We start from the raw sequence: 24,878 nt of genomic DNA, 5'->3' as shown, positions 1-24,878 counted from the left end.
GAGCCCCAGCCCTGCCACTGATCTCCTGGGTAACCTTGGACAAGTTGCCACCCAGCCCCTGCATCCCCTTGGCCCATCTATGCCTAGAGGCTGTGGGGTAAGGACCTTTCCAGCTCCTGTGTTCTAGGCCTCAGGGGGAGGTCTCGATCCCTAGAGGGCTAAGTGAGGTGCCATGATAAGTCCCCAGGCCTTACCTCCTCCTCCATGGGTTCAAGGGTGGGAGGCCGCTAAAGGGACTGGACTGACTCGGGGGGGAAGGAGTTAGAGCCCAGCGAAGATGGAATGTTGCAGCCCATGACCCGAGGGGAAGGGATGAAGTCAGCTTCCACCTGCCCCTTCCTGAAGCTTTACCTCTAGCTGTCTCCATCGCAAGTTACCCTGACCCCTCTCTAGGCTGCATGCAAAGCACAAAGCCCATAAGCCTGGGCCAGAGCAACAGGCTCTGATGACTGTCCCCTCTTGGTTGCAAAGTCATATGCCCCCACTAGCATTCTCTGTGGGGTCTCTAGACTGGGACAGGCGAGGGGCCGCGGGGAGGGGTCCACCTACCTAGTTCCTATACCCCTAGGCTGTCCCTTAGGCCCCAGGCCCCAGGCCCCATGGAGTCCCCGGGGGACTTTTTCTGGACCAAACAGAGCTCATAACTGGGCAAGTGTTGTACATAGTGTGGAACCTCTTGGATGCAGCTTCAAGAATAAATTTTTTTTCGCTTTTCAAAAAAAAAGGTATAAAAATCATTATACCCAGTTTTAAAAAAAGATGCTAAAGAAGTATAAACCATCCTCACCCTCCCCTAATAATTGCATAATCCCCTCCAGTCTCTGTATTTCTCTAGCAAGGTCACCTTTAAAATGTGTTTGAAAGATCCAAACAGGACATTGTTAGAGTAAGTCTATGAGACTATGTAAAGTTTTAAGTCCATTTTGTAAGCAGATTCATCAGATGCAATATATCAGTTTTTGAATTTTTCAAGCCCTTTCAGCTCACATTTTTCACTCTACAACTGATATTCACTGGGTACCCCCATGGGCCAGGCATGGCCAAGCATAGGGAATGCACAGTCCTTGCCTCACAGCAGTTCCCAGTCGGAGCTCTGCTCCGGGCATCAAAGGAACAGAGCCTCCAGGGAGCCCAGAGTGGGTTCCCATCTTAGGGCAGAAGGCTTCCCGGAAGAGATGATCTTTGGATTGAGGCCTAAAAATCTAGTAGGTGCTGTCAGGGCAAGAAAAGAGGAATGGTAAAAAAAAGAATATGAACAATAGGAACTTAAAGTATGATGTTTTAAAACTCCTGAGAAAAGCTCCTGTTCTCAAATCCCGTCCAGAGGTAGGCAGAAGTCTGCCACCTGGGGCCTTTTCTCCCTAGAAGGTTCTGGTGCCAGTGACCTGCCCCTCTGTTTACTGTTCTGGGATGTGGCCCAGCCATAAAAAAGTGTGCGTAGCCTGCCTGCCCTTTGCTCCTGGGACCCATGACAACAATGCACAAGGTGGATCCAGCCCCACAGTAGGCCCTGAAGAGCAGCAGGCAAGTCCCTCTCTCCTCCTGCTGGTGGCCTGGGACACCCAGCAGCTTCCCCGAAGATGGTGGACGTCTAAGGCATGGGAGCAAGGTGGTGCCTGGAAAAGGACTATGGTTCCAAGATCAGAGGAAGAGGGTTGGTGTAACGGTGGTTAGCAGTGAGTGGATATACTTTTCTGATCTTCAGAAATATTTGCTGTGTGACCCCAGCTTAACTTCTTCCCCTCTCTGGTCCTCATTTCCCCATCTGTAAAACAAACAAACTAAGTTTGTATACCAAAAGGAAATATGACTCAGGTCCAGTAAGTTTGAAAAGTACTGAAGATTCGACCCTTCTGGGGGAGGCCCAGCGGCACGTTAACACATCAAAGGCTCTGACAAGTCCTACAGCAAAGAAACCCCTTGAATTTTCTTTAATCTGACATTCTCCATGCTTTGCTACCCAGGCGCCCCCTACTAGTGCCTGCTAGCACCCCACTGCACTCCACACACTCCACACTCCGGAGTGTGGGGATGCTGTGGCCTGGGGGGACTTGACTGGCAGCAGGCTCCAGTGTCAGATGGCCTGGCCTCCGGCTTACTGCCTCCCAGCTCAGACTTCAGGCAAGTCACTAAGCTTCTCTGAGCCTTGGCCTCCTCATTCATCAAATGGAAATAAAGTCCTTGAGCCTATCTCAGAATTGTGTCTAGGATAGGTGCTATGTTTTAGCCACCTGCTTGCGGGCAGTTGCATCCCTGGTGTGTGATGCTGGCAGGCCTGCCCAATGTTCAACCCCCCCACCTCCCGCCCCCCAGTGCTGAGGGCAGATGGCAGCCTGGGAGGTCTGAGGCAGGACAAGCCTGTCCCTAGCCACAGGAAAACCTCTGTCTGGCTGGAGGTTGGTGGCCAGGCCTGGCAGGCTGGGTCAGCTGTGGCTGCTGCCCACGTGGGAGGTTGGGGGGCTGGGTGGGGCCCACAAGTTGGTTGGTGATCACCTGTCAATGGGTGTCGGAGGTCCAGGAAGAAGGAAATTTGATCTCAAATGACTTCTAAGCAGTGTCCTGGGCTGCCTTGTGAAGAGTGAGTTCCCTATTACTCAAGAGGGTTCCACCAGAGCCTGGGGTGTCATGGCTCAGGAAAGGGACCCTCCGTGTCCCGCCAGACCCTGCAGCCCACCCAGTGCCTGAGAGGTATTCCAGCCTTCCTGCCAGAAACAGCTGCTGTGGCCTCTATCGTGAGTATGGCAATTTAATGCCATCCTCTCCCCGGTGGTGCGCCCTGAGCTGATGCTGGAGACCAGGGGTCTGGACAAACCTCAGAGACAGCTTGGCCTGGTCATGGCCTCTAGCAAATCAGAAGCAGGCACAACAGCACAATATTTTGCATGACAACTTCCCCTATGGCCCCCTAATCCTGTGCCGAGAGCCATGGTCTGTGGAGGGGCCAGTCCCACTGACTGCCAAGGGATCACAGTGTGCCGAGCAGAGAGGGCCGCAGCTCAGCTCGAGGGGAGGACTCGGCCCAGCATGAGGAACAGAGGTGGTCTCCGGCCACCCAGGGTATGTGTGTGCATGCGTGTGTAACGTGTTATAATGGGGAGGGGTGAGGCAGGAGGACTGCGGAGCTCCAAGGAAGCGGCACCGGCTCTGGGTGCATGGGGTACGCAGGCCTCAGCCAGGGCGGCCTTGGAGGGCGATCCCATCCCAGAGCTGCTGCTCAGGAGCCACTTTCTCTGAATCATCCCAGATGGACCAGCAGTCGGATTCCTCATCTCTCGCAGTCACCGCTCAGGGGTGCAACAAAACACATGCTCGGCAGCGATAAAGTCTGAACGTTTTAGCAAATTAAAAATGTTTATTTATATGCATTTAAAAATATCTCCCTATATAATAAAAGGAAGCACCTTTTCATCGAACACTTTCCTTAAATCAGCACACATCTCCATTCTGGTTTGATGTGAGACCAGGAGAAACAGAGAGAGAGAGGTGGGAAGGGGGGCGGGGAAGGGAGATAGATTATTTACTGGTTAGGATTCCTAAGTAGTTATTCTGCCCAGGAGTACCCAAAGTTGCTCTGGGATAAGGCAGAAGGAATGGCGTCAAATATGCTTAGTACCTGAACTCGTGGCCAGTTGTGTGATCGTAAGACTGGGGCTTCAGTGGGCAGGTAGGCTTATGTGGACAATAGCTTCTAGAAGATATTGCAGTTTTGTTTATTTGTTTGCAGAAGACTAGACTTTTCCAACAAGGGCTGTGGTAGATCCTGAGTGGGGTCAGATTCCTAGACGTCGGAACTAACCCCACCTCTGCTTCATGCAGTGATTATGCAAGTCTTTTTTTTTTTTTTTTTAAGTCCTGCCTTTTCTGGGCCTCAGTTTCCTCATCTGAAAAGTGTGAGCCTGGACCCATTTGCACTCACAGCCCCAGTGACTGCCACTGACGTTCAGGTTCAGTGGTCGCTCCATGATGTGTTTGCATCAAGAAGGTTAAAGGAAAGATTCAGTCCTAGTCCCTCCCAGGACCCCAAGACTGGCTCCCCCAAGGGCTGAGTCTGGAGAAAGCAGGTGCAACTGGGAAGGTGCCATAAAGAGGCCAGGCTCCCAGGGCTCTTAAGCAAATGCCTCCCCTCTATACCCTGTTCCTGGGGTTCTCTGGACCTTCCATAGGGTCTAATGAAGCCCATGTGTCTAATGATGAGGTTGTTCAGCAAAGCTGCAGCCTGTCCTGTGACAGAAGTGGTGACAGGTCCTGGGGTAGAGGCAGGGGATCCTCTCCCTCTCCCTCTGGGCCTTCTTGGATTCAGGAGCCATGGGCTTTTGCTCTCTCCCAAGCCCAGAGATTCTGCGTTCCATGTGACCTTGGGTATACAACTTCCCTCCTCTGGGATGGTTTCCTAAGGTGCAGAATGGGGGTGCAGAAACTGTCTTCCCAGGCTGTTGGAAAGAATTACAAATCCGATATTAGATGTAAGCCTTCATCCATTGAACACAGTAGGGTTTCCTGAATGCTCCTTCCCTTCACATTCATGCCCAAAGGGCTCCTTCATCCTGCTTCTGGAGAGCCCCTGGCCTGCCCTTTGAGGCCGGGCTTAAAGCAAGGAGCAGCTGGGTGGGGCCTTGGAAGGAGAGGTGGCTCCAGGACCCAGCCCGGCCCATTTCCCAGGCCTGTGCTTCAATTTAAGCCCTTCTTGGCTCCTTCCAGGCTCCAGAGGTATGAGAGGCAGCAGGCCCTTATCCTCAACTCTCCCCAAAGGCTTCCCCATGTGGGTTAATGGTAGGGCAACGCTATGATTTAATGTCTGAACTGCAACACTTGTGGGTGAAAGGTGCATGATTCATAATAAATATGCTGGGTCCACTAGCATCTACCAGACCAACGGGTATGAACACCCCAGCTAATAATTTCCCCTCCTAGTCACAGGCTCACACAGACCGTCACAACATTCAGAGAGGTCGGTCAGACATGGCATCGCTGATGTAAATTCATTTTAGAGATGTAAAATTGTAATATTCCTGAGATCTTACCGCTGGCAGAGAGGAACCCAGGTGCTCATGATCTAAGTCACAAGCCATCACAACACACAGTGACACGTGCCCTGTCTATTCTTGCCCAAACCTCCTTGCATCTCTTTCATCCCAGCAAAAGGATAAATGTTCCACACCACCCAGAAGGTCCATGAGGCCTGACTGTCACTGGTGTCACTCACTAGCTCTATGACCTTGAGCGAGGAACTTAACCTCTCTGACTTCAGTTTCCTCATCTGTAAAGTAGGGATGACGCCGTCTGTCTCTCTGGGTCACTGTGTTGAGACAATAAGACCTAGCCTGGGATCTGGCATAATAAATATTAGGCACTTGGACGACTGACTACGTACCGGATTCATGGCCGCCGTTCCTTTGAGGCAGGAGTGGGTAACTCATAGTGTCAGCTGAGCCCTACTACGTGCCAGGCCCTGTACTATGTGTTTTCTATGCACAATCTCCCCGGATTCCTCACATCACTAAGGGACGTAAGATTCTTATCCCCATTTTCCAGATGAAAAGGCAGCTTTCATCTGGAAAAGCGCGGCGAGCTTGAGTCACGTGGGCAAGGTCACACAGCAAAGGAGAGGAGGCACTGGATCGCTGGAACCCAGGACCCGTCCCTTGGAGTCCAGGCACGTGGCCTGCCTCTCATCGCCCAGCTAGGGAAAGGGAAGCCCAGAGAGGGCAGGTTACCTGCCCAAGGTCACGCAGGAGACGGTGGCCGAGGCCTCCAGACCTCTGAGGGTTTCCGTCGCAAACCCCCCCTCCTCCCGCGCTCGGGGCCCCTCCAATCCGCAGCTCTGCGTGCGGGGGCGCGCGCATCCCCCGGCTGTCCGTCCGTCAGCCAGTCTGTCTGGGTGTCTCCGCGGGCGCAGCCGTGCACCCCTCCCCAGGCTCGGGCGCTGCGCAGGGAGAAGCAGAGCGTTGGCAGCGCCCGGCCCGCGCCCCACGCCCCACGCCCCACGCCCGCAGCCGACAGACGGCAGCGCCTGCGCCCGCACCGCGCCCCCCCCAGCCGGTGCGCGGGAGCCGCCGGGGCAAAGTCGCGGCGGCCGGCCGGCGGCGCGATCTCGGGCTCCCTCGCTCGCTCTCTGCTCTCAGGGGAAGCCAAGCCGGGAAGCCCCGGCAACCCGCCCTCCAAGATGAAGAAGCTCCAGGGAGCTCACCAGCGCAAGGTAGGGCAGGAAGACCCGGGCGCACACGGGGGCGGGGGCACACCTGAGGGAGGGGTGCAGGGGCCCGCCCCCATTCAGGCCGGGGGAGGGTCAGAGAGAGCACCTGGACCGACTCAGCGCTCTGGGGGAGGCCGGGCTGAGCTAGGTGGCAAGGAGGGGCGGGGTCACGGCCTGCAGAGGTGGAGTGGAGGGTGGCGACATGGCATTCCCCATCTGGGGGTCGGGGTGTTGTGTGATGGGGCTGAGGTTCATTGGGCCAGGTCCTTCGAACAGGTGTCTGCAACCCCAGGAGGCATGGGGTAGGGGTGGCTGGGGCCAGGCGCCCGCCCCTTCCCAGCCCCCCAACCATTTCCCCCAGGGCCTGATTGGGGTTGGGGGTGTTAGAATAACTGAGCGCCAGCCTTGAGGGGGACTAATTTCGCGGGTGGGGGAGGGGAGCCGCTCTGGCCCTCAGCTCTCTACACTGAAGCAACCTCCGAGAACCAGCAGGGGGAAAACGCTGTCTTTCCTGCCCGAGCTTTTGCCCTGCGGGGGCCGCCACCTGCTCCCTCGAACCAGCTTTAGCTTCCCTGCTAAGATCCCAGGCTGCCCGTCAGCGGGGCTGACTGGAGGCAAAGGCGGGGAGGAAGGAAACGGGAGACCCAAGGGATATGGGGGTGGGGTGGAAGCTGGCAGAAGAGAGGGGGCCAAATTTGTGTTTCTGGAGCCCCTCCCCACCCTTCCTGTGGGGTTAGACCTCCCAGCCTGCGGGGGAGTGGGGAAGGAGAGTATTGGGTGAAGTTTTCTGGCTTTTGGCTTAAAAGTACGAGTCCTAGCCAAGGAGTCAGAACTCCTGGGCACTATTTCTGCAGATACCACTTACCCTGTGACTTTGGGCAAGTCCATTCTCCTTATAAACTGGACTGTCATTTGCCAATCCAGCTCCAGTATCAAGGCACCAAAGCAAGCCCCACTGTCCCTGAATGGGGTTTGGGGGATGTAGTGACTGACCCCACAGGGGCTGGCAGATGTAGATGGGAGAGAGAGCTCACAGGGGCTGGTGTTATTGACCATCCCCTGCCCCATTCAAGCCTTCTGCCCCTGCGCAGCTGGGCGTGGAGCAGCTAAGTGGGTCTTTTTATTCACTGCCACGAATGACTTCTTGGGGCCATTTGTGGGTCTCTTTGTGGGTCTCTTGGGTCTTTTTGGGTCCTGCTTGCCATTCTTTTCCATTCTCTTACTCTCTCCTCTTTCCACTCTCCCCACAAGAGCTCCTACTCCTCACTGCCATGGTGCCACAGGGTGTGTAAACAGCCATATTCTGTAAAGCCTTATCTCATATAAGCCTCCAAAAATTCTAGGGGCTGCGTCTTGTTATCCCCATTTTATAGACAAGGGGAAACAGACATGGGGGATGCAGTTTGCTGCTTTCCTAAAGATGGACCGAGTGACCCAGGGGCCCACAGGGCAGGGGTGGGGCCACCTGGCTTCAGTGTCCTTTTTCTTGGTCTCAAGGTGAAGGGGACAGGGAGGGAGGAAATGCCAGGTATCAGCAAAGGAGCCATGTTGTTCAGAGATGAGCACTGGGCTGAAAGTCAGGGGTGTGGATTCTGGTCTTGCTCTGCCCTTAACTTGTTATTTGACCTTGGGCTCATCCCTTCCCCTCCTTGAAACTTAGTTTCCTCCTCTGCACAGCAGTAAAGTTGGACTCCAGATTTCTATTGTTTTTCTCATCCTGAAGAAGGTATGAGAGCCTTGGTTTGGGGCAGGCTAACCTGTCACTGCTGGTGACCTACATCTGTTGGTCCCTAAAAAAGGGGGTGCAGGTCTGGCAAACTCAGGATTATGTTTCTGCGTGACTCGGGATAGGCAGTGGGGGAATCGGGGGTGGGATCTTCACACCCAGGCGTAAGTGTGAAGCGACTCATTAAGCTTCCTTCCAACCCTGCCCCATTGACTGGGGTGCTTGTCTCCCAGCCAGTCGCATCCTGTCCGTGCTGTCCTCCTGGGATTCATCCCATGGTGGGGTTGGGGGCTCCTGGTGGTCTTGGGATTGGCTCATCTTTGGAGGACCCAATCCCCTGTGCCTGGAGCAGGATCAGGCTTCCCTCTGATTGGGGGAGGAGGGGGACAGGAGAGCTGGCAGCATCCTGCTCTTGGAACTCTTGTCACCATGGAAACAGAGAGCCGGGACTGCTCTGTGAGCAGAGAAAGGGCAGCAGCTTCTCAGGAGGGATCAGAGGAACCTCATTACTGGGCCCTCCTGCCAGCTGGCCTGAACAGGGCTGGGGGCTCACAGGGTGACCAGCCTGCCACACTACCCCATTTCAGGAGTCAGTGTCAACAGGCTGGTCCTCCATTCCTCCCCGAGCTCACCTGGCAGGGAGTGATTCTAGGGGGCCAGTGCTCACCCCGCTGGGAAGGAGCCTCATAGAAAGTGGCATCAGAGGCTGGGGGTGGGTTTCAGATAGGTCTGGGGGCTGCCGCTACCCTCAGCCCAGGATGTCTGAGATCACGGCAAGCCCAATGACCACAAGCCCACGTTCATTATCACCAGCATCGCCATCACCCATAATAATGCCAGGCTGTCCTTGTTACCACTGCCCCTCTGGCCAATAGCCAGCCTAGGGCAGGATCGTTGCCATGGTCTCCACTGTGACAGAGAGCCAACCCAAGACTATTCCTCCTTTCTGCACCCACAAACTCACTGCCCTGACCCTATCACTGTCCCGAGACACCTCCAGTCCTATGACACCTGCACCCTGCTTTCACCACCTTTATCCCGGCAATGCTCATAGGACAAATTCCCCGCAAAGCCTCCTGCTACCACCCAATCTGTGTATAGACACCTACCTGACTCGCGTCCAGAAGGGCAGTTTTAGGAGAAAAAAATATCTGATCAGTAGACCATCACCAAGTCCCTGTGCTAGGATCTGATCTGGTCTTCATCCACTGCCAAATGTCTTTAGGGGAGTCTCTGGTAAAGCTTTCCTCACAAACCATTACAGCCAGAAGACGAACAGATAGACGTACATTTCTCTGAGTAAATCTCAGCATACTAGCTTCATAAAACCCTTTTCTTAAATAGAACTGCAGAATACTGTCTATTCTAGGCAGTCATCGTGGGTATTGATGCCTTAAAGGATCTGACAAGTCCTGCAGCAAAGAAAACTATTTTGCTTTGTGTTAACTCGGAGTTCCCCAAACTTCTTTGACTCAAGATTCCTTTTCTTGGGGCACCTGGGTGGCTCAGTGTGTTAAAGCCTCTGCCTTCGGTTCCGGTCATGATCCCAGGGTCCTGGGATCAAGCCCTGTATCAGGCTTTCTGCTCATCAGGGAGCCTGCTTCCTCCTCTCTCTCTCTGCCTGCCTCTCTGCCTACTTGAGATCTCTGTCAAATAAATAAATAAAATCTTAAAAAAAAAAAAAAAGAATCCGTTTCTTACACTGAGCACCTATGAATATCATAAGGGATGTATTTTTGGAGACCCTGATTTATTCAATCCCCTCAGTGTAGAGATGGGGAACTGAGGCTCAGAAAACTCTTTTCTCTAGTCACACCATGAAGGGACACAGTCCTGGGAAGAGAACTGTAGTCTCTTGACACTCAGTCCAGAGGTATCACTGTTTTCTCATAACCATTCCCCAGCAGAAGCAGGGGGTCCTTTCTCCTCTCTCAGAACCATGACGTTATTAGACAGCTGGCCTTCTTTGCTTCTCCATCCTTCTCTGTTATGGGTGTGAATTTCGGAGGCAAGTGGGAAGGGCGTGGCTGTCCTTTCCTTTTGACCCATTCTAGGAGACACTTTGGGGGAATCGCTCTCTGAATTTTAGATAGTTACCCTGGTATCTTTGGGATTCCTTGCAGACCCTCAGCTTGGGCAGCTCCTAGATGTACCAATGCATTCCCTCAGCCAGCATTTCAAGCAGTTGGAGGAGGCCCTCACTTTTCCAGCCCCAGTCTGGAGGGAGAAGGCCCAGTGGACTTCCCCACCCTCCCTGAATGGCAGACAGGGATCTTAGGGACAGCTGGCTTCCCTTCCCCTCTGTGCCTGCATCTCTCCCGCAGTGACAAGAAGATTATGACTTTTGTGAGATAGATCCGAACTCAGTAGCCTCTTCCTTATCATGAACTATATGATTCACAGTCCTCTGTAGGCCTCCTTGAGCCACCAGAGCATAAATCGAATTCCTCCCTCAGGGGAGGCCGTGTTCCCTCCAAGTCCTCTTCTTTCTGTGCTGAGGGTCCCCACTCCTTCCCCTGTCCTCCTGTTATTGCTTCTCCTGAAACCCGCCTGTCTGGCCACCTGCCCTGTAAACATGCTCCGAGCTATCTGTGTGTCTCTCAAAATACGGTGCCCAGAATGGAGTAGCCAAAAGGCCACCACTGGAGGCTGAAGATGCAGGCTTCGAGACTAGGAAGCTCTGGGCATGAGACCTAGCTCTCCACCCCTCCGACTTGTAAAACCTCAGGTGTGTCATGACTCCTCTCTGAGCCTCAGTGGCCCTCATGATTGAAACAGCACTTAGACAAGTTCTTAGCTCATAGGGTTGTTTTGAGAATGAAGTCAGGTAAAACATTTAGTGCACTGAGCATGTAGTAAGAGCTCAAGACAGGGTAAATGTTATGAAGATCATTGTCATCATCATCATCAATCAAGGACCATCCCTTGATTTGACCTCTGTGTTCACCGAACTAAGACGAAGGTGGTTTTCTTAGCGCCCGAGCCACCTTGCAGGCCTCCTAAGTTTGTAGCGACCAGCCACCCCAAGACTCCTGCAAATATTAGCCCAGGTAAGAGCAGTGGGTTTTCTCAACCCATAGAGTATCTCTGCATCAGCCCTGTTTGATTTCATCTTCTTATTTTGGGGGTGGAGTGGGCTGTGTCACAGTTCCATCCTGGCCTCACCTCTTTGGTCTCTTTTACCGGTAGCCCATTACCCCAGACCTGCTGATGACCCCCAGTGACCAGGGCGATGTAGACCTGGACGTGGATTTCGCCGCGGACCGGGGCAACTGGACCGGCAAGCTGGACTTCCTGTTGTCCTGCATTGGCTACTGCGTGGGCCTGGGCAATGTCTGGCGTTTCCCCTACCGCGCCTACACCAACGGAGGAGGTAGGAGCGGGGGGGCCTGTTGAAGGGGCATCTAGGCTCGTAGGCCAAGGCTTGGGGAGGAGTGAGGTTTTAGCGGCCTTGGCCAGCATCTCCTATGTGGCCTTGAGCAGAATTCACTGAAAGCAGTGAACTGGGGCTGGGAGAAGACAGCTCTCTCTGCCTTGTCATTTTTCATCACCCAAATATCTCCACCGAGCCTGGGCATTTCTGGGGCTCTGAGTGATGGGCAGAGAAGTTGCCTCTGCTTCAGGAAGGCAGGCTGTACCTGCTTGGCAGCAATCACATGCTCTCACAGTTGTCCCCACCCCTTCCTCCCCTACCCCCTCTGGGACCTCACCCCATCAGAACTTCCTGCTTGTGAATCTTCGGTCTGTCCTCTCCTGGTTCCTTCTGTTCAGACTACAAATGCAAAGCCTGTCCCATCTTAAACAAATCTTCTATTGATCCTGCTTCACCATTAAGTCACTGTTCTGGGTCTCGTTAATGATAGCTGGGGTGAGCCCTCATCATCTGCCAGGCCCAGGCATTTAACCCTGATGACAACCCTCCTGGGTGGGCATGGTTGTCCTGATGTGACAACCGGGGCTTGGAGAGGCCAGGTTCCTTGTCCAAGGTCACCTGGTGGCCGACCCAACATTCCACCTCCAGGACTATCTTCTCCAGAGCCCGTGTGCTCCTGCCCACCCTTGAAGCCTCCTCCTGTCTCGGCCAGACTCTTGGAAGACGCACCTGTTGGTGGAGTGGCAGAAATCCAAACAGGAGGGGAGGGGGCGAGGACAAGATGAATTGCTGTGACCGGGAAGTGTGGGACTGGAGCCCGTCTCTGACACTCTAGGAACTCCTTAATGGCCACACTTCTGTGGACTCTTCCTTTCCCTGGCTCCTAAATCTGTTTTTCTCCGGGTGCTGACCTCCTTTTCTCCTGGGACAATGACTTCATTCCCAGAGCTCTTCTCTCTGGGTGGGGCTATAGAGGGCCACAGGGAAGGTCTCTAACTGGCCTACCTTGGGACCCGAGCCCCTGAAGGGGTGGGCTTGGGGGGGGCAGCTGGCGTGATTGACGGCCCTTCTGAAGCCCTACAGTGGTAGGCAGTCTTCTAAAGGAGCTGGCTGTCAACAGGGGAAGCAAATGGGGAAGCATATTGGGTACCTGGGACCAATGGTGGCAGCTGGAAGCACCCCAGGTGGCCTGGCAGAGAGGACTTTGGGAAGTAGACTGAGACCAAATCCCGAGGACATTCATTTCCTACTGAGGAGTTTGCACCTTCTCTGGCAGGGAATTCACTCATATATCCCTTCATTCCCTTAGTGTTTGCCCTGAGCCCAGCCCTGCTCTGGGCACCGGGGCTGCAGAGGTGAGTAAATCCCCACCAGCCCCCGCAGCCCTCAGTGATCTGGTGTGAAAAGTCGTCCCCATCTGCAGGAGAGGCACTCCCTGGGGTCGCAGGTGTTTGCATCAGGGAGGGGCGGGGCTTGATGAGAGGGATCCACGCACCCACCCACCGGAGACCCTTCCTGACCGCCCTCCCCCTCCGCTTAGGTGCCTTCCTCGTGCCCTACTTCCTCATGCTGGCCATCTGTGGCATCCCTCTCTTCTTCCTTGAGCTCTCTCTGGGCCAGTTCTCCAGCCTGGGACCCCTGGCCGTCTGGAAAATCAGCCCCCTCTTCAAAGGTGAGCCCTCCTAGTTCCCGCAGGGGCTGGGGCCCCGGGGAGGCAGGGAGGCTGACCCCCTCCCATGCCCCCAGCCTCTAGGCAGAGACAGAAGTGAAGCCCAGAGAGGGGCTGGCTGCCGGAGGCCGCACGGCCTGGCCTCAGGAAGGCTTCACCTGAGGGCCGCCCCCTGTCCCTCACGTCCAGGTGCCGGCGCGGCCATGCTGCTCATCGTAGGCCTGGTGGCCATCTACTACAACATGATCATCGCCTACGTGCTCTTCTACCTCTTCGCCTCCCTCACCAGCAACCTGCCCTGGGAGCACTGTGGCAACTGGTGGAACACGGACCTCTGCCTCGAGCACAGAGGCTCCAAGGACGGCAACGGGGCCCTGCCCCTCAACCTCACGAGCACCGTCAGCCCCAGCGAGGAGTACTGGAGGTCAGGCCACTGCCTGCCTGCAGCTGGTTAGGAGGGCCCTGAGCTGCCGAGGGCAGTGGGGGCAGTGTGGGGGGTGGGGACTGGGTGCTGGGAGGGGCCCCAAGCTGCTAGGGGTGATGGGTGGAGGGGCAAGAATGGGCCAGCATCCCCAGGGGGCTCAGCGTGCACCTGGAAGGCCGAGTCCAGGTGCTGGTGTTAGGTGGGCCCTGGGTTCTAATCCCAGCTCTTTGCTGACCAGCCATGTGACTTTACACAACGTCCTTGGCTTCTGGGGCTTTGTCTGTGAAGTGGGTGTGGTCACGGCATTCGGCATTCGGAGGGTTGTTGTGAGGATTAAAGGAAGGAAAGTAGAGAATGTGCCACCAGCCTGTTGGGTAACCCTGCTCAGTAGAGGCTGGCGGGTAATTGTGATGGTAAGAGTGACCTTGCTGGCCACAGCTTTCCCGCATACCCGTGGAGTATGGCAGGGTGACCTGAGGACCCTCAAATCTTCTTCTCCCCACAGCCGCTACGTCCTCCACATCCAAGGCAGCCAGGGCATTGGAAGTCCTGGGGAGATCCGCTGGAACCTCTGCCTCTGTCTGCTGCTGGCCTGGGTCATCGTGTTCCTCTGTATCCTCAAGGGGGTCAAGTCCTCGGGCAAGGTGAGGCCTGGGAGGTCCTAGAGGCCCGAGGGGATGGGAGGTGGGAGGGCTTTCTGGAGGAGGCGGCAGGGCACTGAGTCGGAGAGGATGAACAGATATCAACGGGGCAGAGGTTGAGGGTAGGGGTGGGGAGTAGGCATCGGAGGCACTGCCTGAAGAAAGATGTGGAGGTAAGGATGGATGGTGGCCAGGCTGGTTCACCAGGCCGGAAACTTTCCAAGGACAGGACCTACCAGTGACACAGGTTTGTATCCTTACCAAGTGCTTGGCACTTTGAAGAGGCTCCTCATGGTGAATGTTTGGAAGGTGGGTCTATGAATCAGGATGGGGAGGGGGCTTTAGGAATGTGCCATGGCAGATAACCACACAGGGAGGGAGGGGTTGCATGGGCAGGGAGCGGGGGCGGGGAACGCAAGGGAGAGACTCTCATCAGCCCTAGGCAAGACCTCCAGGCAAAGGCCCAGGGTGGCCCGGAGAGGGGCGCAGCAGGGCTGGAGGGAGTGGGTGGGCTGGGGACACTTTGGGAAGCAGCGACAGAACTTTAATGAGGGATCCATGTGTGGAGGGAGGGAGGGAGACGGGAAGGGAAAGAGAAGCATTATGGATAATGGCTGTTCTCAGCTCAGCCTCCCCAAATATTGGGGAGGCAAGTGAGGTAAGATGGAGATTTCTAGAAGAGGAGCAAGGTGGAAGGAAGTTCACCCCTGCTTTCCATCCCCATTTACCACGTCTCAGGTGGTGTATTTCACGGCCACGTTCCCCTACCTCATTCTCCTCATGCTGCTGGTCCGAGGAGTCACCCTCCCAGGGGCCTGGAAGGGCATCCAGTTCTATCTCACCCCCCAGTTCCACCACCTGCTGTCTTCCAAGGTGAGGTGCTCGGGGCTGGGGTGCTGAGGGAGGGGTCAGGCCTGAGCCAGGGAGTAGAAGGAGGAGGGCTCCCTGGGGAAAAGAAGGGCAATGGTTAGGAATCCTCCCTGTGGAGGGTCCCCCAGTACCAGACCCTGTGCTTGGTGCTGCACTCAACAGTGTATGTCCTTTTCATTTCTTATTCTTCACTGTCTTACAAAGTAGACATTATTCTGGGGGCCCCAGGTGGCTCAGTTAGAGGAGGTATGGCTCTTGATCTCAAGATCATGATTTGAGCCCCATGTGGGGTGTAGAGATTACTAATATATATATATAAATATATATATATAAATTATATATATATATCTTTAAAAAAAAGGTAGACATTTTTCTCCCATTTTATAGATGAAGAAACTGAGGCCCGAAAGAGTGATAAGCTTAAGATCACACAGCTAAGGGGGGGCAGAGTTGGAATTCTAACCCACAGCTCTCTGATTCCAAACCCCAAAGAGGTCATTGGTAATGACAGAAACAGTGGTGTTGACAGCTGACATTTCTTACTTATTAATTGCTGACTGCCTGACCCTGCCCTGGCACTTCACACATATGCAGTCATTAACCCTTACCACAACCCTATAAGGGAGCTAGTGTTCCTGTTCCTGCATTACAGAGGTGGGACCCGAGGCTCAGAGAGGTGATGTGGCTTGCCTACGCCATATAGCCCCAAAATAGGGGAGCTGGAATCAAATCCTGGTCCCTCCAACTCCAGGGAGGAAATAAAGGGGTTCCATGGGCTTGTTGTCAATATGCATCTACCGGAAATTTACATAAGACACTACTTCCTTCAGAATTGGACCAAGCATAGCCATCACCTAGATCCTGGATGGGGAAACTGAGGCCCAGAGAGGGAAAGGGACTTACCCGAGTCCCGCCGTGTAAGTGCTGGAACGGGGTTTGCTCCCGGCCCACATCACCTGGAGCCAGGCTCTCCACCACGCCGTCCCTGGACCTGTGGACTAGCTCCCGCCCCACCTCCTCCCTCCTCTTTCCGTGGCCCTCTGGACAGGGCCACGGTGTGCCAGCCCCTTCTCTCTGCTGTCCATCTGCATCCTTCCCTGCCACAGGTATGGATCGAAGCTGCTCTTCAGATCTTCTACTCCCTGGGTGTGGGCTTCGGGGGTCTCCTCACCTTCGCCTCCTATAACACGTTTCACCAGAACATCTACAGGTCAGTGCAGTGCAGCCTCCCAGACCCCGGGGCTGGAGTGAAGAGGAGAATGGTCGGTCAGGGTAGGCCCTGTTGTGGGGGCAGGGCCAGCTCACTCTGGTTTGCTCCTGTGTGCCTGTACTCCCCCCGGCAGAGACACCTTCATCGTCACTCTGGGCAATGCCATCACCAGCATCCTGGCTGGCTTCGCCATCTTCTCTGTGCTGGGCTACATGTCTCAGGAGCTGGGTGTGCCTGTGGACCAAGTAGCCAAAGCAGGTGGGCAGATAGGCCAGCCTCGGGGTGGGGGGCAGGGGGTGGACGATGATGTGAATCAGTGTCTTGTGCCGGAGGACGAGTCCACGTCTGTGTGTTAGCAGGATTGTTTGTATGGATGATGGCATACGGAAGTGTATTCAAATGAGGTTTTATATTGTCTTATGTTTCTTCCTGCACTCCTTATCAGTTCATTTATCTTGTCAAGCTGTGTTCATTGAGCACCGACAGCTTCCTGGCCAGGGTTTAGGGGTTCAGTGTTGGAAGTGTACACTAGGGTGTTTGTCTGGATCTGACTAAATGAGTGTGCCCACGGGGGTGGAAGCGACCATGTGTGTTTGAGTGTGCCTGTGAGGGCCTGGCTTGTGCCCCAGTCAGCTGACCCTTTGTGCGCCTGGCCCAGGCCCTGGCCTGGCCTTTGTCGTCTACCCACAGGCCATGACCATGCTGCCTCTGTCGCCCTTCTGGTCCTTCCTTTTCTTCTTTATGCTCCTGACTCTGGGCTTGGATAGTCAGGTGAGCCTGGTCTGTGCCAGTGGGCACCTTGTGGGGGGTGTGTCCATTTGTGAGTGTGTGTCCGTCCACGTGGGATGTGCATCTGTGTATCTGTGTATGTAGCTGTGTGTGTGATGTAGCTGTGTGTGTCTGTGTGACGTGTGTATCTCTGTGTGAGTGTGAGTGTCCATGCACATGTGTACAGGGGTGTGTCGGGGCCGAATTCTGACCTCCCCGCTCTCCTGCCCTCCCCCAGTTTGCCTTCCTGGAGACCATTGTGACAGCTGTGACAGATGAGTTCCCGTACTACCTGCGGCCCAAGAAGGCTGTGTTCTCGGGGCTCATCTGCGTGGCCATGTACCTGATGGGGCTGGTCCTCACCACCGATGTGAGTGCTGCTGTGAGGAGGGAGGGCAGCCTGCGGGTGGGGTGGTGAGGGTATGGGTGGAGGCAAGGCCAGGAGGCTGGGGTGGGGCAGGTGACTCTGCCCCGGGGCTCCGTGCTGCTGCTTTGGGAGGCCACCCAGGTCCATTCCCCAAGGGCAGCATGGCCTATGGCCCGGGGTCCTGGCTTCAAAGTACAGAGAAGCCCCAGCTTCCAGCCTGGGTCCTACACTTGCTGGATGACCTCAGGACCATAGGCTTCATCTTCTTCAGCCTGCGTTCCCATCAATAAAATGGGCTCTACAACTAAGGTTGTTGTGAAGCTCCAGTAAGAGGGTGTGTGGGAAGGGCTCAGCGTAGGCAGTGGTCACATGGCCACCGTCTTGCCATCACCACTGGCGGGGCTGCTCCCTGCCTTGAAAAGGGGCTGTACCAGGGAGCGAGACTGGGCTGAGGGAAGCCCAGAGCTGTGACTTGTGTTCTAGGGAGGCATGTACTGGCTGGTGCTTCTGGATGACTACAGCGCCAGCTTCGGGCTCATGGTGGTGGTGATCACCACATGCCTGGCCGTCACCCGGGTGTATGGTGAGAGGCGCTGAGGGAGAGGGGGTTGAGGCTCCCCACGGTGGGAGGCTGGGAGTCTGCTCTGGAGCCCCCCCTACACTGGGTCCCAGGTCCCAAGGGCCAGGGTCTCCCATGGGGGCAGTGGGGGTGGAGGAGGAGGGGTTGCTGGTGCTGGTGGGGGATGCTGGTGGGGCCATCCTCCTCCCCCCTCCCCCGCACAGGCATCCAGAGGTTCTGCCGGGATATCCACATGATGCTGGGCTTCAAGCCGGGCCTCTACTTCAGGGCCTGCTGGCTGTTCCTGTCCCCGGCCACGCTCCTGGTAACCGGGGGTGGGGGGGTGGGGGGCGAGGAGGGCTGGGGCCCAGAGCTGAGAGGAGGGGGCCCCTCTGGACATTCAGTCCAGCAGGGCTGTCCTGGCCCAGAGTGGACCTCTGTCAGGGCTGAGGGGTAGGTGGGCACCAGGATGTGGGTCTCCTCCGCTCTGCCTCAATGCCCCTAGCTTTTGGAGCGGTGCTGGGTCTAGCTTCCCATGCAGCTAGCCAAATGAGTGCGGCTTTCCCAGGCCTCAGGGCCTTTCCTCAGGGCCCTTCCGGCTAGGGCGTTAGACTGGTATGTTGGTGAGTTGGAGGCCAGGCCCAGGCTGTCTTAGAAACTGGATGCTTCTAAGCTGGCTGTCTCAGGCCTCACAAAGGCCCGGAGGAGGGACCGTCTCAGGTTCTATACAGCTTAGGATGGGGTTCTCTTCAACACCGGGTGGCTCTGGGCTGGACTGTCCCGGGCCTTCAGGTAGCTCAGATCTGGGCTGCCCTAAGCCCTGAGGCCTGCCCAAAGCCCACCGTGATGCTGGGGCCCCTGCCTGCAGGCCCTGTTGGTGTACAGCATCGTCAAGTACCAGCCCTCAGAGTACGGCAGCTACCGGTTCCCAGCCTGGGCGGAGCTGCTGGGCATCCTGATGGGTCTGCTGTCCTGCCTCATGATCCCAGCGGGCATGCTGGTGGCCGTGCTTCGAGAGGAGGGATCGCTCTGGGAGGTAAGTCTGGGCCGCCTTGTCTGCCCCAGGCCCACCTGCTAGGACAGGAAACATCTGCCACAACACCTTACTGAGGGCCTCACAGGCCTTTCCAGACAGTAGCCTGAGCTCTGAATCCTCTCAGACCTGCTGGGGATGAGGTAGGCTCAGGGGGCTTAGGGTCCGGCCCTGTGGTCCCTGGTACCACATGGGGTCTCTGATGGGGGGATGTCCCACTGCCCGCATGCCATAGGGAGAGGACAAGTGTCCCACTGCAAGTTGGTCAGGGGTCCAGACTGGAACTCTGGTCACCAGCCCAGAGCTTCCCCTGACTCAGGGTAGAAGGCAGGACTGAGGGACCCTAGAGAGTGGGCTGCAGCCCGTGGGTGACCTGGGAATGGGCTGATGGTGGGAACCCTGCCCATGCCAGACTTTGTGAAGAGATCCAGGAAGCACAGAGAATGCAAGCTGTTTGGGCATGGGGGTCTGCAGGTCTCAGAAGAGGGGAGTGGGTGTGCAGTGATGCCGTGTGACCATGGCAATGTTCTACCCCTCTCTGAGCCTCCCTGCACTCTGTCCTTCTAAGGCTATGGAATGTGGAGCCCCTTTGGTGGGAAGAGGCTGTCACAGTGAGCAGAGCTGAGTGAGCCTGCTAGGGCCTGGAGAGAGCCTTGGGACCCCCATACATACCCCATATATCCCATCAAGCGTATGGTAGAACCAGCTGGTATTGGTTCATGAGAGCTAGTTGTTATATATTCAGGGACGTTGTGAGCTGATTGTTAATTCATAGATAACTTGACATCGACCTTGGTGGGAATATTTATACCACTGGAACTGGCTACATATCAAGCCTCCTGAGCCCCTCCAACCACTGCCCCCACTCCGCAGACTGTGCCACTGTGTCCTCAGCTGTCCCTCACCCCATCTTCATATCTGCACCTGGATGGAGGCTCTGAGCCCGTCCCCAGCACAAGTGGGTCATGGCCACAGCGCCCAGACCGCAGGGCAGTCCTGGACCCAGGCCCTGCTCTGGATCCAGCTGCTGGTGGACAGGGAGCAAACCCCCAGCTTCTCTCAACGTCGGGGGGCCCCACCTGTGCTGCCAAGGGCAATGCGTCTCCTTGCTTGAGAGCCGAGGTATCTGCAAAGGAAAGGAAGAGAAGGGTATCGCTCAGGATAGAGGGCTCCAGTCCCCTGGAAGTTCATGGCTCCCAAGCCTTGCTACTCTTCCCTCTTGCCTTATCGCCACAGCCACCAACAGTCAGGCCGAGGGCCATATTGTTGGGTGGGGAGCACTGCAAGAGGAGTCCTTGCCCGGCCCTGGAGGGCTTCCAGCACTGTCACATTAGGAGGAATCAGGCTCTGCTTTTTGCCAGCTGTGTGACCCTAAGTGAGTTAACGCCCCTCTATGAACCTTGCTTTTCTCTGTCCTTCAAGTGAGGACAAAGATTCCTCCCCTAAGGGTTGCTCTGAGAAGAAAAGAAGCTTATGCGTGTTGTCAGAACTGTGAAGGGCAGGAAAAGCAGAGTATTTTATAAGTTTAGGATGGAGTCAGACTGCCCAGGTTCAAATAGCATCACCACTTGTCACCCGTGTGACCTTGGCCAAGTTGGTTCACCTCGCTGAACTTTGCTTCCAGATAATATCTGTGGGGGTGGAGGGTGAAAGTCCTAATGGCCCTCTCCTGGGGACACTGAGGACTGAAGAAGCCCACACAACTTAGAGCTGGAGCACGGGGAATGTTTTATTCCACTTCGCGGATCCTCATGGGGGTGATTCTGCTCTCAGAGGTCCATTTGGTAGTGTCTGGAGGCATTTTGCTTGTCATAAGAGGACCGTGTACACAGGGGATGGTACTGGCTTCCAGTGGGAAGAGAACAGGGATTCTGTCAAACTCTCCTCAGTGTGCAGAGAGCTCTTACATGGGGTCTCTTCAGCCAAAATGTTCCGAGTACTCGGGTCGAGAAGCATCAGTCTAGGTTCTAGTGTTCAGCTGGGAACAAATCTAAGTGCTTGTTCTCAAGGAGCTTGAATTTTAATGTGGGAGACAGACAATAAACAAATACATAAAGGTAGTAGTAAGTGCTACATTTAAAAAATAATTAAAAAAAAAAACCTGAAACAAAAGCAAAGTTTAGGACTAGAGAATGAAGGGAAAATATTTTGGCCAGGGTGGCCAGGAAGACCTTGGTGAGGGGGTGACAGACATCTGACTGAAACCCACAAGGTGATCAATAGATATCTAAGGGGAGAGCATTCCAAGCAGAAGGACAATCACTGCAAAGGTCCTGGGGCAGGAGGGGATGGCATGTCTGAAGGCAGCAAGGAGGTTGGCAAGACTGGATCAGAGTGGGGGTGGGTGGAGGGAGAGTAGCAGGAGCTGAGGTCAGGGAGGTAGATGAGCAGGTAGGCTGTGGTGGGCAATTTGGGTCTTATTCCAAGGGCAAAGATAAGCCATAGGCAGGTTTCTGGGCAGGGGGTATGGTGCTCTACAACAGTTCAGTAAGTGTCCCCAGGCTTTGAGTGTGGGGCCATGCTGAGCCCCGGGCTAAAGGCTCTGCACACATTATCCTCCTTGAATCTACACCCGGTAGGCTCCACTTAATGTTGGTCGTCTATCCTCCTTCAAGGGTCTGGGCCTCTTCTCCGTGCAGGCCAGGCAGAGGACTTTGGGAATGTGGTTTGGGAGGGGAGGAACTCTAGAATGTCCAGACTTAGTCATTATCTTAGTCACCTCTCTCCTTCCATGGAAACTGGGGCTGCAGAGGGAAAGGTCAGGCAATCAGAGTCAGGACAAAGCAAGTGGGAAACACTTGGAGGGTCAGTGACACTCCCTGCCTCAGTGCTCCCGGCTCCTGGCTCTTCCCCAAAGCTCCCGGCTGTTTAGGACTCAGCATTTAGGGGAAGGGACCCAGAGTGGGTTCCTGGATTGGCTGGCATGTAATCGTAGCCTGTCCCCAGCGCCCCTGCTAAGTGCTCCATCTCGGTGCCTGCTGACGGGGTTCAGTGGCAGGATCCCCAAGTGACAGAGGAGGAAACCAAGCACCGAAAGCTTAAATCCCATGTCCCCACCCAGCTTGTGAGTAGCCAAGTGGGACTTACTCCCCTGGGGAAGTGCCACCGCCCTTGCCCCCCCGCCCCCCAGGATTGTCTCCAGGGCTGACACTGGGGACATGGTGAGGTCTTTGCCCGGTGCCCAGCCGCAGGAAGCACTCCACGAGCACCGGCCGCCACCGTTTTCACCGCTGTCCTTGCTCTACCACAGCGGCTCCAGCAGGCCAGCCGACCGGCCATGGACTGGGGCCCGTCGCTGGAGGAGAACCGGACTGGCATGTACGTGGCCACGCTAGCGGGGAGCCAGTCACCAAAGCCACTGATGGTGCACATGCGCAAATACGGGGGCATCACCAGTTTTGAGAACACGGCCATCGAGGTGGACCGCGAGATCGCCGAAGAGGAGGAGTCTATGATGTGAGACAGGAGGCTGGCGGCCTGGAGGTCCTGCCCAGCTGCGGAGGAGTAGCCCTGCCCTGTGGGGTCCCAAGAGGCCTGAGGCCCTGGGTGGTCGCCACAGTGATGCCGGTCCCCAGGGCTAGTCCTTTCTGTGGCCTCTGCCTCTCCTCTGTCTCCTTTCTCCCCACACGCACACAGACCCACTCTAAGCTCAGTCCTCGTTGTGCAGTTGGATAAACTGAGGCCAGGGAGGAGGGACCTGACCAAGGTCACGTGGAGGAGGGCGCTGGACCCCAGACCTCCTGGCCAGCCAGTTCCCTTTCTTATGTGGCAGCTGGCGTCATTCTCTCCTCTGTTCAGGGCCCAGACTCCTCTCTTTTCTAGGGGAGCCTGCCCCCCACATACTGCAAACAGCCAGAATCTTGAGCTGGGCAGGGACACTCAGGGTGTGGCAAGGCCCACAAGGCCCCAGGCCTCGAGGGTTAGCAAGTGAAGGGGGACAAAACCCCCCAGGCCAGGTTTCCTAGAAGACGTGGGGTCTGAGGGCCCTGGAGGATGGGCAAGTTGGGAGGGAGAGAGGAAGAGGAGGGCAGGGTGTGAAGGCCCCCATGTATCCCCTGTGTCCCCCATAGAGCCCAGGGCCGAGCCCGTGGTGTTACCAGGCTATAGCAGGGGCCAGGCGGGAAGGACAGAGGGCCAGGGGAGCATGGGACAAGGGGCGGGCCGGGGTTTGCATGATCTGGTTGTGCTTTAGATAGACTAGCTTTCAGGATCGGTGTACAGGGTGGATTAGAGGGGACAGGGTGGAGGTAGGAGGCCTGTGGAGGGCAGCAAGGGGGGCTGGTGGCCTCAGTGAGGGGGTGGGGGTGGGGAAAGGAGGAGGTCCCCACATTTTCCACCTCCCAGAGAAACTAACGTATTTTATTTTGACCCCACGCTTCTGAGAAGGGCCCACAGCTTCCCTCACTGGACTTTATGCCCTCCCATGTCGGGAGCCGTGGGCATTATTAGGACGGAGCAAACAGGTGGAGAGATGGGAGTGAGGGCCCCTAGCAGGACCTGAGGCCCCTCTGTTCCCTTCTCCCTGTTCTGGTGGCCCTCACTGTCTCCTCCAGCTCCAGGCACTGCTGGGAAACTGACCTTGGCTGTGGGCCACCGAGGCAACCAAGAGACTTGGAGGTGGTCCGCTCACGTGGCTGTCTGTCCTGATGCAGCCCCCTCTGGGCCCAGGCATGAGGGTGGAGGCAGGGAGCCAAGGGCAGCCAACAGCTCAGGCCTGTGGCCAGAGGCCTCAGCATCTTCAGTCCCAAGCACAAGGGGGGGCTGCCCTGGGATCCCTCCTTCCCTGAGAGACGAGGGTGGACTGTGAAAGTGTGCCCTAGAGTGACAGGCCACCCTCATGAAGCTGGGCCGGGCTGCGTGCCCTCTTTCTCTCCTGCTGTCCCCTCAACCCACCCATGTCCTATTGGTTTATTGTTAATAAACACCAATGAGGTCATCCTTCTTACCCCTTCTCCTTACTGCTGAGAACCAGGGGGTGGACAACGCAGGGGTGTCCAGCTTCCGTTGGACGGATGAGGAAACTGAGGCTCAACTGTTTGCTTTCCTGGCTCTCCCAGCTTCTGACACTTCCTGTCCCGTTTTTCTGTGGCAGTGGTGGGGGGTAGTGGGGTTGAGGAAAGGTGGCGAAGACAAGGAAGCCAATTCGCCCCCATTATATGTATGGGCAAACTGAGGCCCTCCAAAGGGAAGACTTGCTCAAGGTTACCCAGCGGAGGCAGGCACACCTGGGCAGCTGGCCCTCCCCTCCCCGGCTGCTCTCCGGCCTTACCAGCAGGTGTAGCTGAAGCTGGAAGTCTGGGGGTTGGGAGAAGCCCTGAGTTTCCCAGGCTGGAAGAATTTCCTGGTGCTAACCACCCCCTCCTGGCAGGACCTGGCCACTTAAAAGAGCCTCAGGGCCTTTCAAATGCGAGGCCCAGGTGTTTGTGAAGGCTTTGATGGGGGGTTGGAGAGGAAGGGCTGCTGCATCTTTTAGATATTAATAAATTTCCCCTAACAAAAGGCCAGGCCCCCCTCCTGCCCCTCTTTGTTTGGGGCTCTAGATGGAGGAAGAGCATGGGATTGCTAATTTGCTGTAGGCTCAGGAATGGGCTTCACAATTCAAGGTGCCTCTTCCCACACCCTGGGGGCAGGCTCCAGCCTTGTTCACAGAGCCCCTGGCGCCAGCTCTGTGGTCCCAAAGTGGGGTGGGTGGGGGGAGGGAGAACCCTCTCCAGGCCCTCGCCGATCCTTCTAGGACAGGTCCCAGGCCCCAGCCGTGGTCCTGTGCAGACTCCTTGCCCAACCTCTTAGGCTGCAGCCTGGGGTCCTGGGCATCCAGAATGGGTGATCTTAGAAGTCTGGCCTTCTCTTCAACCAGATTCCCAGTGGGCCATTGCAGGCCTCTAGGAGACTAGGGAGCCCACCAGCTTCACCTCCCCACCCCACCCCCCACTTCTCCTGCCTTGCTGCCTCTGGCTACCCTTGCACTTGCTCACTGCCCTGGCCCCCCGGGGCCTGAGATTCCTGGTCTGTCCTCCCTGGGCCCCATCTTCCCATCTGTCCTGC

The 24,878-nt window shown here is 56.0% G+C and overlaps 1 protein-coding gene across 1 annotated transcript; it reads left to right on the top strand.

The window, feature by feature from the left end:
- The first annotated feature begins 6,077 nt into the window (after nucleotides 1–6,077).
- On the top strand, nucleotides 6,078–23,771 carry SLC6A7 (solute carrier family 6 member 7). The gene is made up of 14 exons (XM_044241151.1): nucleotides 6,078–6,196; nucleotides 11,109–11,292; nucleotides 12,833–12,964; nucleotides 13,151–13,385; nucleotides 13,891–14,029; nucleotides 14,765–14,899; nucleotides 16,003–16,106; nucleotides 16,240–16,364; nucleotides 16,765–16,877; nucleotides 17,113–17,244; nucleotides 17,725–17,824; nucleotides 18,025–18,125; nucleotides 18,669–18,836; nucleotides 22,084–23,771. The coding sequence occupies exons 1-14, from the start codon at nucleotides 6,164–6,166 to the stop codon at nucleotides 22,291–22,293; spliced, it is 1,911 nt and encodes a 636-aa protein (XP_044097086.1). The 5' UTR covers nucleotides 6,078–6,163; the 3' UTR covers nucleotides 22,294–23,771.
- Nucleotides 23,772–24,878: the final 1,107 nt, after the last annotated feature.

This window comes from Neovison vison, chromosome 1 (genome assembly GCF_020171115.1).
Source record: "Neovison vison isolate M4711 chromosome 1, ASM_NN_V1, whole genome shotgun sequence".
Classification (NCBI taxonomy): Eukaryota; Metazoa; Chordata; class Mammalia; order Carnivora; family Mustelidae; genus Neogale; species Neogale vison.
Note: the sequence above shows the minus strand (reverse complement) of the source record. Positions and strands in the feature narration are given on the sequence as shown.